This window comes from Mauremys reevesii, linkage group 11 (assembly GCF_016161935.1).
Source record: "Mauremys reevesii isolate NIE-2019 linkage group 11, ASM1616193v1, whole genome shotgun sequence".
Classification (NCBI taxonomy): Eukaryota; Metazoa; Chordata; order Testudines; family Geoemydidae; genus Mauremys; species Mauremys reevesii.
Window position 1 is genome coordinate 65,163,344 of NC_052633.1, and position 13,988 is coordinate 65,177,331.

The 13,988-nt window shown below is 41.1% G+C and overlaps 1 protein-coding gene across 22 annotated transcripts in view; it reads right to left on the bottom strand.

The window, feature by feature from the left end:
* KALRN (kalirin RhoGEF kinase) overlaps positions 1 to 13,988 on the bottom strand; it is a 737,748-nt gene that overhangs the window by 39,098 nt on the left and 684,662 nt on the right. For 20 of the 22 annotated variants that reach the window (XM_039493996.1, XM_039493992.1, XM_039493993.1 and 17 more), the window contains 7 exons: positions 13,220 to 13,312; positions 11,640 to 11,690; positions 10,616 to 10,693; positions 9,618 to 9,803; positions 7,307 to 7,478; positions 4,254 to 4,492; positions 2,217 to 3,331 (listed from right to left, as the gene is read on the bottom strand). In XM_039493996.1, coding sequence (XP_039349930.1) covers positions 3,080 to 3,331; positions 4,254 to 4,492; positions 7,307 to 7,478; positions 9,618 to 9,803; positions 10,616 to 10,693; positions 11,640 to 11,690; positions 13,220 to 13,312 — 1,071 coding nt within the window. In that variant the 3' untranslated portion in view covers positions 2,217 to 3,079. Of the gene's footprint in view, positions 1 to 2,216; positions 3,332 to 4,253; positions 4,493 to 7,306; positions 7,479 to 9,617; positions 9,804 to 10,615; positions 10,694 to 11,639; positions 11,691 to 13,219; positions 13,313 to 13,988 lie in introns of those variants that run through there. The other 2 variants (XM_039494013.1, XM_039493997.1) reach the window with 2 other exon arrangements.

A 13,988-nucleotide genomic window follows, 5' to 3' on the forward strand; every position in this document is an offset into this window, starting at 1 on the left:
CATCTATTTCAGTTTCAGCAATAACCTTTATTTGAAAACAAATTTCAATAGTTCTACCAGCAGATGATGTGCCACATTTGCTGTCAATACATTTAGTAAAAAGCCAGTTCCCTAGATAAATAGGGAACTGGGCTGTCTCAACTTCAGATAATCTGTCATCAGGCTTCAGGGACTTCAGCAATAAACGTTTGCGACAAATGCAAGCGCTAAAAATGTCAATTCAATTTTAATCTTGTCAATTCAAGCAGTGAAACTGATGCAAATGTGATGGGAATGGGTCTTAATGGACTGATTTGATACAGCAAGTACAAGAGTTCAGAAGTTCAAGGTGGATCCTTGAGTGTTGCTAAGAACATGAAAAGCTAAAAAACCAAGTAGTAACAAGGTCATTAGATTTCCAAGAGAAGTTGTTTCCCAGAATTACAAGCTTGCTATATTTCTTGGGGCCAAGAATTTCCTGTTAGTTTAACATGGTTGCATTTTGTCAATCCAATTGTCTGACATTAATCAAATCTATATTTGTTGACTAAACAGAGCACGGAATTAGTGATTTCCAGGTCCAACCCCTATTTACTGTCCCCATGACCTTATCCTCGGAAAAAAGGTAGTCACCCTTTATAAGAAAAATGCTATGGAGGCAAGAGAAAAAAAATCACAGATCAGAACAGACATCAAATTAAGGAAAAAAATCAGTTTAAAATATGGATTTAATTTACTTTCAAAGCAGAAAGTTTACCATAGGCAGGGTTTGTATTTATTTATTTATTTATTTATTTAACATTCACCTAAAGCAGCAAGTTCTCAAGAACAGCAGTGGAACGAGCTGGGACCCAGGTTGGAAGCATTATGCTATATCTGCCCACCTTTAAGGCATGCAAATTTGATTTGCATGTTTGGCTCATGTCGCATCTACAGTACCTTGACGTTTTATAAAGAAAGTTGCATGTAATCCAACGATAACCTGTGATGCCAATCAAATATGACATGTTAGGATTTTAAACTCCAGAAACAGACATTCTGTATTCCAATTCTAAAGTGTTTGTGTTCATTATGCTTTGGCATCAGATTAGAATGGTACAGTAGGTCATGTCAAGATTAAAAACTATAGACCTCTAACAGCTGTACACACCAGCACAAGACTAAACTGGTTTATGTTGACTGAAACTGTATCCACAACCAGTTTCAGAGAGCGCGTCCACACTACAGCAACACAAACAAGGTCATGTGCACTGTGTCTGAGAACTAGTTATGGGCATTCACATTGGGCACCAGAAAAGAGCAGCATTACATATACTGCTCACATTTGTAAAATTTGGCTGAAAATCTTATGACAATATTCTTGCTTGTGATATTTTGGTACCTCTAGGAGAGATTCAAAGTGGATATGCAAAGCAGTGGGGAAGCTATCCAAACACTGCAGAACTCTCACCAGAATTCAAGTTTAAGTTTTCTTTGAAGATAGGGATTAGTCAGTGGTGGGTTGATAGTTCAGCCAGTTGGAGGTAAGGAGAGAGAAACCTATCACCAGATCAAAACAGTAGGGTGTGAACACTGTACCATTACTGCTTTAGCATGGTTTATAGACAGACTAGTCGGACAGACTAAGTCATTCCACCCCACTTTTAAACCATACTACATGGTAACATGATAGAGCTGTAGACCACACCCACAGTTGGCCATTGTTTTTGTTTTATAGGACACACATTAGAGAGTGTTCAGGCAAGCTTTCCCAGAGTATGAAGAGAATATTTGTGAGATGTAAATCTCAAAAAGGGAGAAGAAACAAGTGCAACATGTGCTTCATTCACTACCATAGTTTTGGTTTAGTTCTCATTGCAGAGTATGACTGCACAGGAAGCTTCGATTTGACATTACTTATTGGGAAATCTAAGGCTGTTGACAAACAGAACAGCACCCAATTCCACACCAGTGCTGGAGAAGAATGCCATCAAGTCTCTAGCTACCAGAGAGATGCTAAACAATTCCGTAGCTTTAGTATACATTTCATACATGTTTTGACCAGGAGCATTGATCCTGTAGAACAATACAGGTAAATCCAATATTATGTGACAACTAACACTTGAGCAGAATTTTTTTTAAAAAAAGGCTTCACCCCCACTTCAAATCTACATTTTGAGGCACTCAGGTGAGAAGATTTAGCATCCATCACGCTAATCAATTAGATATTAAAAGAAAACAGGTATTACTAAACAGGGTTGTACCTTCTGTATTTAATACCAAAAAACCACTTTCTTGCATTTAGTCATTTCAGATTGACAAATTTCTAAAAATCAGAAAAAAATATCCACACATTTGTTAAATAAGCAACAAAACATTATAACAAAAAGAAAACAAAAAGGGTCAAACTAGTCCTTTTTAACCTCATTAAAACATGCTCATGGTGAAAATTTATTTTACATATTTAAAATAGTACATTTAAAATTATTAGTTACATTACAGGTACAATGATGAACATTGCGACTATCCATTATATTGCACAACCTGACTTCATCAATATGGGTTTCTTTAAATAGTGCAAAATACTTTATACAGGAATGTACTTAGAAGGGGGTCTTGCCAACAAAAAATATTTTACAAAAGTTACCGTGAACAGAAAAATGTCAAAATAAAAGATACAAGCTGTACAAAGAAATTGCCATAGACAACAAAATCTCTCCTCCTTGAGAAGCAGGCCTCAGTCCAACACAAGGCCTGAATTTTTGCTAGAAGCTGTTATAACCTCTCTATATATATTAGTAACTTAATACAACATAAATACAAGTCCAGTCCAATCAGGTCCATGTTGGTGTAAAATGGATCAACGTAAAACATGCCTTTAAACTGTCTATGGTTTTAAAATTCTTTACAAAGTATAAACAAAAAACCACAAACAAAAATAACCAAAACCCGAACTATCCAACATGGATGCCCCATGCTGTGGATTGAGCATTCAAAGTTTGTTCCAATGGCACCGTAGATTTAAAAAAAAAAAAAAAACCAGCAGGAATTCCCTACCATTTTTTTTTTGTTTTTTTCCTCAAAAATCCATACACTGCTCCCAGGGAAGCCAACATGGCACTTACTTGATGCTTCCGTCGCTATTATCTGTAGTGGATTTAGTGAGGGGAGCCAAGATATTGCCTGGAATCCATCCTTCAGCGGCCGGGGAGTGGTCATTCGCAGGCTGGTACACCAGGAACATATTTTGCTGGTTGATGGCAAGGATCTGAACCACCTCGCCCTGATTCACGCAGATCTCATTCTCCTTCAGTGCATAGTAATCTTTGATTACCACCATGGAAGAGGTCCCATTGCACCCTCCCAAGTCACTCTGTGAAGTGGACAACAGAAATGGTTAAAAAGTGTGTATTGCTGGGGAATAGGTGAGAGTTACCTCTTTTAGGAGCATCCTGCACAGTTTTCAGACTAGTGAAGAAAGGGTGGTGGTGGTGTTAAAATCCTTAAATAATTGTAAATTTACAATCAGAAGAAAAATCTACAATTCAGAGTTTGAAGTTATCTAATAATCCAAATACTCTGGGAATTAAAGCCAGAGTCCTGTTTCATATCATAATTCACATTTGGTTCAATGGGAATTTTGTTCTAGGAGTGCTTAGAAAAGACTGATTTGCATTTTATTGTAGCAAAAAAAAAAAATCTATACCAGGATGCAGGGAGGGAGGGGGGGAGAAAGCAGTGAAAGCCGATGTCTGAATATGAAATTAACACTCAAGAGCCATTTCACAATGGCAGGTACATATCACACAGTAATTGGACTTGTAACAACAGCTTTTGGTCCCTGTCAAGGCTGCATTTGAACCAGTGGTGATTTGGTGGCCTATGTGAACTGAGTTCATGGTCTCAGCTCTGTTTGCAATAGGTTTTCTCTTTGATGTTTACTATCTCCACAACTTGCACTCATTAGCCTCAGAAAGGATAAGCACAGAGCTGATCTCCAAGTCAGGGTGCTGGACATATTGTTCTAAGATTGAGGTAGAACATTTCATGGCAGCTTCCTGTGCTGTAAACAGGGAAATTCAGTCACCAGGGTTGTGAACACCCCACTTTTCATGAGTCTTAAGTTTGCTTGTGTTTTAAGTTCTACACATCTTTGATTTTTAAGCCACCTATTCTGTTGTGCCACTGGTTTGGCGAGCTGGTTTCTACAGACCTGAGTAGTTCATAATTTCATGGATACTCCATGATACAAAGAAAGATAGGCTTGAGTATAATGGTGAGCAGAAATAAAGTACCTTGCTTTGTTCGTATTTGTCCCCAGGCTGGTGGTGTTCATACCCTGCACTGCCATTGGAGGTAGATATCTTCAGGGGTGGCAGAGATGGGTTACGGCTTGTAGCCTTTGAAGGCTTCTCAGGCCCTACTGGAACAGAAGAATAGGGTCTGCTGTTGGGCTGAGACACCCTACTAGCTTGTGGCCTCATTACAGCAGAGGTACTCTCTTTGCGTTGATACTCTATGGGCGACTGTAGTGCTGCAGGAGAGGAAGAGAATTAGATGCATCGGTGCTTGTGCCACACTGTAACCTGATGTGCAGTACATGACTTGCATGAGGTCGTTTCAATAAACAGATATTGCTTTCAAAGTAAACCCAAGGGATACTCAACTGCCTCACATGTGGAAGAGCACATTTACATTTAGACATCTTGAGACCACCTCACAGTACAGTATATAATGATTCAAACACAAGACTCCTCTTACTGCTATGATGGAGCTGCTTGTCTAATGCTACAGCATGCTGAAAAACTTAACCCTTCAACAGAAACAAACAGTCACATTTTATTTCAAGCAGCACATATCAGAATGATTCAGGTACAAGGTACAAGTATGTGGTATGTGGTATGTATTTATTCAAGTACTTGACACCCAGGCCGCTAAAAGAGTTACTGGCCCCCATCATACTCAGAAAACCACCTACTCACGTAGCCCACTTGTATAGACAAGAAACCGCAGCTACCAAATTATCACCAAATGTAGCTTACTCTGGACCTGGCTACATCTTTCTGTAGATCCACAGAATTAGAAGTGACTGCAAGGGTCATCTAGTCTCATCCCCTGCTGAAGCGCAGGATTTGTATATGAGCTATAACTACTTTGGTGTAGGGCAGTTCCTGGAAGCTATCAACTAGGCAATTGGTGTTGATGGCATCAGAATGTTAACCTCAGTTGGTCATTCATCTCTAGAAGATGCATGCCCTCAAGCTCTCTTATAACCTTGGTACAGGGCCACAAGCTAAGTCAGGGTTTTGCAAACCCAAAATAGTGAGTCTGGGAGCAGGAGAAAGTGTTTGGTTGTGGAGAGATTCGAAAGGAAAGGCTGTATATTTGAGCTGGTGTGGAGCAGAGGAGAATGGGGTTTTCTGAGGTGGTAAGGGGGAAAGGTTGGGTTGGCAGGTCTGAGGATAGAAGTCAATGATAAATGAAGGTGTAGGTGGGGAACCCGTCAGGTTAGAGGTAGTTTGGAGGGGGAGAAATGGAACTGGAGAGATGTAAAGAGGTTGCAGTTTTCTCAGCCTCTCTTTTACTGTAAAGTATCCCAGTTTATCATTCTGAAGGGAGAAGGGGAATGAGAGAGGACACCCTTTTTCTTCTGACTTCATCACCCCTCCCCCCCATATTAGGGTCTTTTCCACTTGAAGAGTTGATCAGCCTACACGAGATGGCAAGAGGTCCTGTGACAGCTTGTATCTAGAGCCCCACCTGGTATTATTAGGCACGAGGTATCACTGTGAGCTGGTCAAAGTTTAGGGGCAGACTGAGCTTACAAATCTTTCTACACTTATTGCCATTATTTGGAAGAGGGAAGAGAGGAAGAGTCACCAGGATCAAAGACTAGAAATCCTTAAGTATGGATTTGGTGTTTGAAGCTGCATGACATACAATGGCTCTGGACAGATCATAGATAGAGAATCAGTACTCTGTACATTGGTCAGACTGTAAACTAAATGGAATGCGGAGAGACCAATTCAGCAATTGGAAAATGCAGGACAAAGTGTCACAGATCAAATTAATCCAATCAAGAAATCACAACAGAAGCATCCCTCCTAACACTGAGGAGATGAAAAACCTCACAGGGGACTGACACGGAGTGCAGCATTTTTACTAAAAATGGGGGGAGGAGAAGAGAAAGGATTAAATAACCAAGGAAAAATGTTATTCCAAAAATAAGTTTCATATCTTCCTTTCCTCTGCACACTTTACATTTGAGAGCGAGCCCAGTTCTGCAGCCGCTCTCTGCATTAGTTTGACTGAACTGATGGTGAGCTGACTTTTGGAGTGGCTGCAGTCCAAAAGGGGAACCAGATGCATATATATATATAGTAGAGATTAGACAATTCAGCTAACCAAACCGTTCAGGCATCCCAAATGTCAGATGCATGCAATGCTCTGCACTCTCCCAGGAGCACAGCATCAAATGTTTAGGACATTCAGATTTCTGGGGCAAATTTTCATTTTACAAACACCTTTGAGTTGACACTACTCTAAGCTCTTGTTTCAGAGCCTGACAGCCTCTCCTTATTAGGGGTGCAAGCTGAAGGCCAGGCTACCATTCTGGAGTGAGTGGATTCTGATTATGGCCTCTGAGTGCTTCTATATTTACAATGTTGAGTGCAGATAACAAGCATTGGGAGACATGACCTTGAAAAAGCAAGGAAGTTTTGTGAGGCTTTCACCACAGATATGTCCCAGCAGCATGCTGCTGGGGGGATGGATTTGGCTCCCTGGGATAAAACCTGCCTCTGAACCTGGCTAACACACTGTATCAACCATATACTTTAGCAGGAAGTCACAAGTGCTGCCAGAGTCAGACCCCACTAGCCACTGTTGTTCCTGGGCCAACCAAGAATTCCATGGAACCATTAACACAGCATGGAGCTGTATAAACTTTTCTGGACAATTTAAAAGGTCTGAGGATTATGGTGGCATTATACGCTTTCTCCCATACCTCTACACTGGTCACCTAGATTCTCCCTATCACAATGCAGTCCCTGAACTAGGTAGAGAGATCATTGCATGGGGTGGTACTATACAAGCACATGAGCCTTTCCTCTGCAAGAAAAAGGAAAGATCAATATATCAAGGATTCCTCTGTGTGAGAGACTCTCAGGTGACGTGGCCTGGCTTTGTGCCAACAGCTACTTAAAGATGGGCAGCCTGGATTGAGCTCTCTGTTTGAGATATTTCCTTATGAACCTGAAGGTGATGAGCGTTTTGCAGCAGAAGACAACATTTGAACATTGTAGATTCTGTTAGTGCAGAAGACACTGTACAGAGAGAAACTACATACCATTTAGGAAGTCTCTCTGTGTGTCCAGAACCTGATTGATGTCCTGTATCCAAGCTTGCTGAATTTCAGGATTGGCAGCCTGTAAAATGACTCGTTCTGAAGTTTCCCGGCTCATAAGAGCAAATTTACAGGGATCATCATCCACTATTTCTTCAAGGATTAGATAGTTCATCTGCAAGAAACCCAAGGAAGCATGGGTTACATTGTAGAAGGCTCAGCAGCATTCAAAGATAAAGTGATAGTACTAATTTCCTGAATATAATTAACTTAAAACCATCATTTGATTACAATCAGGAGAATCAAATTCCAATATGCTTGAAGTTCCAGACACTGTTTAATGAAGGTCTAGCATCCTACAGGCAGATTTTTCAGGTTTAAGTCTCATGCCTCAATAGCTATCCCAGATCTCTCAACATCCATCTGTATGGTCTTGAGCAGGGGTCAGCAACCTTTCAGAAGTGCTGTGCCCAGTCTTCATTTATTCACTCTAATTTAAGGTTTTGCGTGCGGGTAATACATTTTAACATTTTTAGAAGGTCTCTTTCTATAAGTCTATAATATATAACCAAACTATTGTTGTATGTAAAGTAAATGTTTTTAAAATGTTTAAGAAGCTTCATTTAAAATTAAATTAAAATGCGGAGCCCCCCAGACTGCCTGCCAGGACCCTGGCAGTGTGAGTGCTGCTGAAAATCAGCTCGCGTGCCGCCTTTGACACGTGTGCCATAGGTTGCCTACCCCTGATCTAGGCAATGTATTTCCAATATGCATATCAGAGGTGTTGAGCATCCATGTACAACATGTGTGAACCAGCTCAAAGTGTTCTCTCATTTTCAGTTCCCTGAATACAAAAGAACTGCCTATCAAGTGAATGGGGAAGAAATTCTGCAAATTAACTCAGTTTAAAAGAAAACTGCCACCAACAAAGAAAGCAGAAGAACATCACACACCACATCATTCTAAGGGCACGTCTTCACCGCAACAGTTAGCTTGAATCTACGCTGCTGGATCTACGCCAGCTCAAGTGAGGGCTGCTCCACACTGGGAATTTACATTGAATAGCTACACATCAGGGGTGTGAAAAATCCACACCACTGAGAGATGGAGCTATGTCCACCTAATCCCCAGTGCAGAAAGCGTTTGGTTGATGGAAGAATTTTTCTGTTGACCCAGCTACTGCTTCTTGGGGAGGTGGGTTACCTAGGTGGACAGGAGAAGCCCAGGTAGGGTCTAGGCAGTGTTGCCAGCTGCCAGCCAATCTGCAAGAGTGGTGATCAAATCAGACTCAAGCTTCAATTTACTCCCCTGATGGGCTGGCTAGTTGAAGCTTAAAGCACCACTTAACTCAAATTAGAGACCTGTGCGTGAACAGTAGTTGGATTGGGGCAAAAATAGAGTTATAGCTCAAGCTAACAGTGTACCAAAGGCATGCCCTGAAGTGCAGTTTAACTGGAAGCTATCAGATAGCCCTAGGCCAAATTTGCTTCTTTTGGCATTGGTAGATATTTATTTTTCTCTATAAATCTTCAACATACAATGCAAGAATTGCTCTTTCCAGAGAACCCACATTTTCACACTTTCTAGAATCACCTATTGAGAAGTCAACTTCCCTGGCCTCTAGATTAAAAATTAGGGTTAATTCTTGTCACTTGATGTCTTTCTCCCCCCTTTTACTCCCCACTGGGAGGGGGAAAGATAGGAAGTGATTTTAAAATTAAATCGATTTAAAGACACCAGGATTTACAACTGTTCTTGAGATTTACAGTTTAATGTTATTGGTTTTTGTGTTCTTACACATTTCCACCTTGAATAGTCTCTCTTGCAACACTAAGTAGGCCAATAAAGTAATAGCAAAGACTGAAGATTAAGGCCCCCTGGATTCAGGAAAGCATCCCTATTAGAGTTAAGCATGTGCTTAAGATCTGAATTGGGGTCCAAGATCATTTTGGTTCAGTTTCCCCTTCTCTACTCCTAGTGGTGAGAAAATTAGGAAGCCCCTTCTCCTGCTATCATTAGTTCTTCAGTAGACCCAACTCTTATTCATGCAAAGCTCCAGGCAACAGATGTTAACTGTTCAGACCTGCCCTTTGCTGCATATCTTGTAAAGTCAGCTACTGAATTGTGCAGGGGCAGATTTACAGTTGTCCTTATACTATCCTTGGTCCATATTACTGAAAATTAGTGGGAACACTGCAGACTAAGGTTTATATATGGCACTTGAGGACTGGTATGCCTAAAAGTCAGTCCAGAGCATAGAAAAGTCATGGTTAAGTAGCCAATGCTTATCAAATAGGACTTTCCCATTTCTTACCTTTATACTTCTCTTAAACATGTAGCCCGGTGTTAAAGAGCCTTTCCTAAGAAGTTCACTAAAGATGACTATTTGCTCAAAGAGGAAGACCCTGCGCTCCTTTGGCCGAGACAGCCCTCCAGAATCCTGCTCAGTTACATAGAACGTATCCTGCTGCAGCAGCTTTCCTTGAGCAGTCAGCTTGCCCTGAAAAATAGAGAAATTGCCAATGTAAACATGCATATGGATAAGAACAAAAAAAATCACACAGCCCAAGGGCTGATCTGCTGGTGTTCACACATGTTCTGGGGTTTCCAAGGAGCACTGAATTCTCAGAAAGGCAGAATTCCTCTGGACTTGACACTAAAAAGTCTTTGCCTTCCTTGACAAGAGTTCACTCAGAGTGCTAACACGGCTGTTCTTTATTCTCATCACCACCAACTGTGTTTCCAAGACAGAAAATGTCACGTCTCCAGTGGAATGTTTTTATACCTGTTCCCAACTATATTCTCATTATAATTTTTGAGCTACTATTTAAGACATGCTGGGCCTAACGGAGTTTAGGCATTTTACCAGGATAGTCAATTCCTGCGTTGAATCGGTCAACTTGGTACATCATTTAAGAGCCCTCTCTGAAGCTGCACAGGTGCTCACACCCTCATGTCTAGCTACCTCACTCAAGGTTTTGGGTTATCATGCTAAGCAGCAGAGGAGTCTGACTGTGAGGCCACTCCTTCTGGCAGAGCAAATAAGTCTGCAATTCAAGCTTTGAGAGGCAGTAACAGGCATCAGATTGATGCCTGTACCGGATTGTTCCATTTTTAGAACTGCAGGTATACATTTGTCACATCCCTCCCCCTGAACCCCAGAGGAATACAGCTCACAGTTAAGAGAGCAGAATACTGGCTAAAGAGGCTGAAGGACAATCTTTGGAGATAGTTATTGAAAAAAAAAAGATGCTCATAGCCCCTTGAGCGCTGCTCTTTAAGCTAACTGCTTAAAGACAGACAGATCCATACCTCAAAGCCCTGAAGGCGGCCCAGGTTCATCATATCATTGCAACGTTTTGGTACAAGGCACATTAATTCAACTGCTTTCTGTTAAATACAAAAACAATACATTAAATTATGAGAAGGCCAGAGCACTCTAAGGAAAAGTTAAAAACACAGGTGCCACCAATCAAATGAAAAACGAATGAGGCATGCTTGTTTTTAGAAGTTACAAAGGCATGATTCTGATGTAGCTAGGTCAGGGGAGAGCAAACTACGGCCTGTGGGCCGGATCCACCCTGTCAGGGCTTTCAATCCGGCCCATGGGACTGCCAACCCCGTGGGGCTAAGACAGGCTCCCTGCCTGCCCTGGCCCCACGCCGTTCCCGGAAGCAGCCAGAACCACATCCCTGAGGCCCCGGGGGGGAGGGAAGGGCTCTGTGTTGCCATCGCCAGCAGGCACTACCCCCTGCAGCTCCCAATGGCCGGGAGCGGGGAACTGCAGTCAATGGGAGCTTTGGGGGTGGTACCCACAGGCAAGGGCAGCACACAGCAGAGTTGCCTGCTCCACCTCACCCCCAGGAGGCGCTACGAGACATGCTGGCCACTTTTGGGAGCAGCACGGGGCCAGGGCAGACAAGGAGCCTGCCTTAGCCCACTGTGCACCGTTGCCACCCTGGAGCGCTCGAGGTAAGTGGCACTGGGCTGAGGCCTGCACTCTGCACCCCCTCCTGTACCCCAACCCCTTGCCCTGAGCCCCTTCCTGCACACCACACCCTGCATACAAATTTCTCCACCCAGATGTGGCCCTCGGGTCAAAACGCTTGCCCACCCCTGATCAATGGGAGGTCTGGCATGCAGGCATGGGCCCCAACTACATGTAGCTTAAACTAGAAGAGAAAATAAACTAACTTAAATGGAACATGAAATAAGTAATTGTCTCTTTACTCATCTCCAATATTCTATTGGCAATTTGCTTTCTCTCTACAAAATTCCACTGAATTATTCAACAATAGCCAGATAAAGCAACAGAGACTAGGATATGAAAGTATACCTCTATATCAGAACATTCCAGCCCAGCTTTCTCACTGTATCTCAGGAAATCCTAAAGAAAGCAAGACAGTTCTCATGAAGATGTTTTAGGAAAGATACCCATTATCCAGTTGGTATCTATATATCTGTCTCCACCAACGAGCAGCAGGATGTAACTCCACAGAAAATGAAAGCTGTACTTAGACAGCCCTTGAGAATCTCTGAAAAACTTAATATAAATGAATTAGTTTTCAAAAGATGCTTGTGAGGTAGGGAAAATATCCTACCCATTTTATAGGTGGGGAAACAAGCACAAAAGGTTGAATGACTTGCTGAAATTCACAAAGCAGGACAGAACTAAAATTAGAGTTTGGGAATGCTGACTCAGTCCCCTCTTTTCAGTCACAAGCCCACACACTTGAAGATACCCTTTTTTCCCCCTTTTGAAGTCTTATAGACAAATGCAATTACTTTTTTGCAACTAGTACAGTTACCAAAGCATGGGTTGATGGCAGTCAGTTTGATATGCTAAGTAGCTTCAACAAAAACCACCAGTACCTTTATAGATTATGGGCCAAATTTCAGAAGTGATTCATGTTGGGCAACTAAAATTACACACCTCAAGTTAGATTTTAAAGAGATGAGCAGCTAGAGTTGTGGGCGCACAGAATCCTTGAAAAATCATGTCGTGTGTTTAAGTTGGACTCCCAAAGTAGACACTGAAAATTTGGATCTATGCATTTCTCATTCTAGGGCACAGTATATGAACATACAGAAGCTCAGTACACATCTGTTTATTCCATTTAGAGCTGGCCAGAAAACAGGAATGTTTCTGGTGGGCATTTCTTTGGGAAAAAAATTGTCAGAAAATATTTTCTTCAATTTTTCCTATGGGGTATAAGTTAAGAAAGTGTATGTGTAAGGGGAAAATGAACTATTTTCTTCAGCGACCGTTTTCCACCTTTTGCTAGTTTTATTTTCTACGGTGGAAAAAAGTTAGCAGTGGGCATTTTCCAACAATCATGAAATGAAAAATTAAAAAAAAGTTTAGTTTCCCCTCCAGTTGTTCATTTCCCCCCCCCAAACAAAATTCATCAAAATGAGATTGGATTTTAAAAAAGCCCCTCATTTTCAATGCTTTTTTTAAAAAAAAAAACTAGAAACCTCAAAAGCTTAGATCAGCTCTAATTTCAATGCAACTCATGCAGAAAATCTCTAAATCTTTGATTATTCTAGCAAGATTTGGTAAAGCAACTGAAGGGTCTCAAAAAACAGACTGACGTACATAAGACATTAGTCATCAGCTACCAAACTCTGTTCTCAGAAATGTCTTAACTGGGGCCCCCTCTGCTGGCTGGATGTCTATCTACAGACAAACAAATATTGTAGAGGCTAACTTGAAAAGAAGCTCCATTATCATTAACTTTTCTCTTGGATTAAAGAGATGGTTAGTTACAACATACCCCATAAGATAATTTTAAATGTCAAATTTTAAGAGACAAACCTCATAAGTTACAATGAAATTCAGACTGATTCAAGTCAAAGTCCAATGCAAGATGAAAATGATCTTTAGCTTAACCTAAATTGCATCTTTACACTCACCTTGAGTAGAAGCTGGTACTTGGTTATTCTTTGAATAGGTTTGATTAAAAAGTCACTGAGGGTTAACCGTTGGTTTATTTCTTGTTGTACCTCCTAAAAAGTAATATTAATCACCACAATATTAATAAATAGTTACAACAAACTACACAAATACACTTATAGCTATTCTATTTGCAAAGACAGGAAAACAGGACATGGTAAACGACACAAAATAAAAAGAAGATTAAAGAGTAATTTTCTGCCAGAGCAAGGGGACATTTTAGAAAACCAAAAGGATTTCAAAGTCTATAAATGTCCTTTTTGGCACGTACTGGGCAAAATACTCGGAAGCTAATCTAATCTAAAGATTTGGGATTCATTTTCAATTTGAGCTGATAGAGCAGGAATTCGAGATCTGGAGACTGCTCTTCCCATTATAGTCAGGTGATGGCCATGAAGAAATCCTGAAGAGCATGAAAGGTTGCAGTGACATACCCTTTAACGAAATGAAGCACCTTCCCCTTGTTACTCAAGTTTTGCATTATAAAGTTTAGATAGCCCCAAAGACTTCCTGGAGTGAACATAAAAGTCTGGGGAGAGGGTGAAATTATTAATTGTAAATCATCCAGCAGAATAATAAACTCCCTAAACACCACAACAGTAGTCAACCAATTATTCAAACAAAATATACCCCACCCAAAGTCCTGACTATTCTCTGCAAAGTGAGAGAGGAAAATGAATTGTACTTTTGGAATGCAATAGCCTAGCCATTAATTGGAAAGGAATATTT